Raw genomic sequence first — 1,196 nt, forward strand, 5'->3', positions numbered from 1 at the left:
GAGAGAGAGAGAGAGAGAGAGAGAGAGAGAAAGAGAGACAGAGAGAGACAAAGAGAGACAGAGAGAGACAGAGAGAGACAGAGAGAGACAAAGAGAGACAGAGTGAGACAAAGAGAGACAGAGTGAGCAAGAGAGAAATAGAAAGAGTGAGAGAGAAAAAGAAAGAGAAAAAGAAAGGCAGAGAAAGGTACAAAGAGCAATAATATGTACAAACAAAAGAATCCCTCACTGTATCTTGATGAAGTCTTTGAGCCTCTCTGTGATGTCCAAGAACTTGATGTAGTTCACTGTGTACGAGACATTGGTCAAGGTCACTCGCTTCTTGTATGTCTTTCCTACCACGAAATCCTGCAAAAGATAAGATAAATGTTTGTTTTAGTAAGTGTTTTACGGTACTTGCAACACAATAAGGTCATATAAGTGCTGAAAATTAGAGGTAAAGAGAGTAACAATCACAAAAAAGGAGGAGAGATAAGGACGATCGATATTTGATAGGAAAGAAGAAGCAAACCACACCAGAGCACCCGCTAACCAACCACTAAGATAAGATAAGGGTAGACAAAATAAGATTAGATTAGGTAAGACAATTCAAAATAAGATAGCACAAAATGAGATGAGATGAGACAAGACAAGAAGAGATGAAATGATGTGAAATAAAGTGAGATGAGGTGAGATGAGATGAGATGAGATGAGATGAAACGAGACTAGATGAGATGAGATGAATTATACTTTATTTATCTAAATTGAGTCAGTCAAGGCAGAAAACACCTATCTTAAAATTTTTTGACGGTATATGGTTAAATGGAACACAGAAATAAATCACAGGTGGAAGGAAGAGACAGACATCAGAATACCAGCAACCCAACCACTGACTGATCAGACAGACACAACAGAGGGAAAGAAAGAAAGAAGGAAAGAAATAAAAGCTGGACATATCAGTGGCACCCTCCAACCACCCGTCACGTTTACCTTGAAGTGTATGACATCGGGTTTACTGTAGAAGGGACACCCGGAGAACTCACGGCCGGCCGCCACCTGAGTGACCACGATGCCCTCACGGGTTCTCTCCAGGGTCTTCTGCAAGATTTCCTGTGGGAGAAATCAATACCATGGGTATTATTATTACTATTATTATTATCATCACTATTATTATTATTATCTTCACTGTTATTATTATTATTTTTATTATCATTATT

The 1,196-nt window shown here is 38.7% G+C and overlaps 1 protein-coding gene across 1 annotated transcript in view; it reads right to left on the reverse strand.

The window, feature by feature from the left end:
• The window catches only part of LOC101858971 (cilia- and flagella-associated protein 74), a gene marked incomplete in the record, with an annotated part of 55,408 nt that overhangs the window by 39,240 nt on the left and 14,972 nt on the right, over positions 1 to 1,196 (reverse strand). Inside the window, 2 exon segments of the mRNA XM_035972514.1 lie at positions 230 to 348; positions 970 to 1,089. Of these exon segments, the coding sequence (XP_035828407.1) occupies positions 230 to 348; positions 970 to 1,089 (239 nt within the window).

This window comes from Aplysia californica, unplaced genomic scaffold (genome assembly GCF_000002075.1).
Source record: "Aplysia californica isolate F4 #8 unplaced genomic scaffold, AplCal3.0 scaffold00719, whole genome shotgun sequence".
Lineage (NCBI taxonomy): Eukaryota > Metazoa > Mollusca > Gastropoda > Aplysiida > Aplysiidae > Aplysia > Aplysia californica.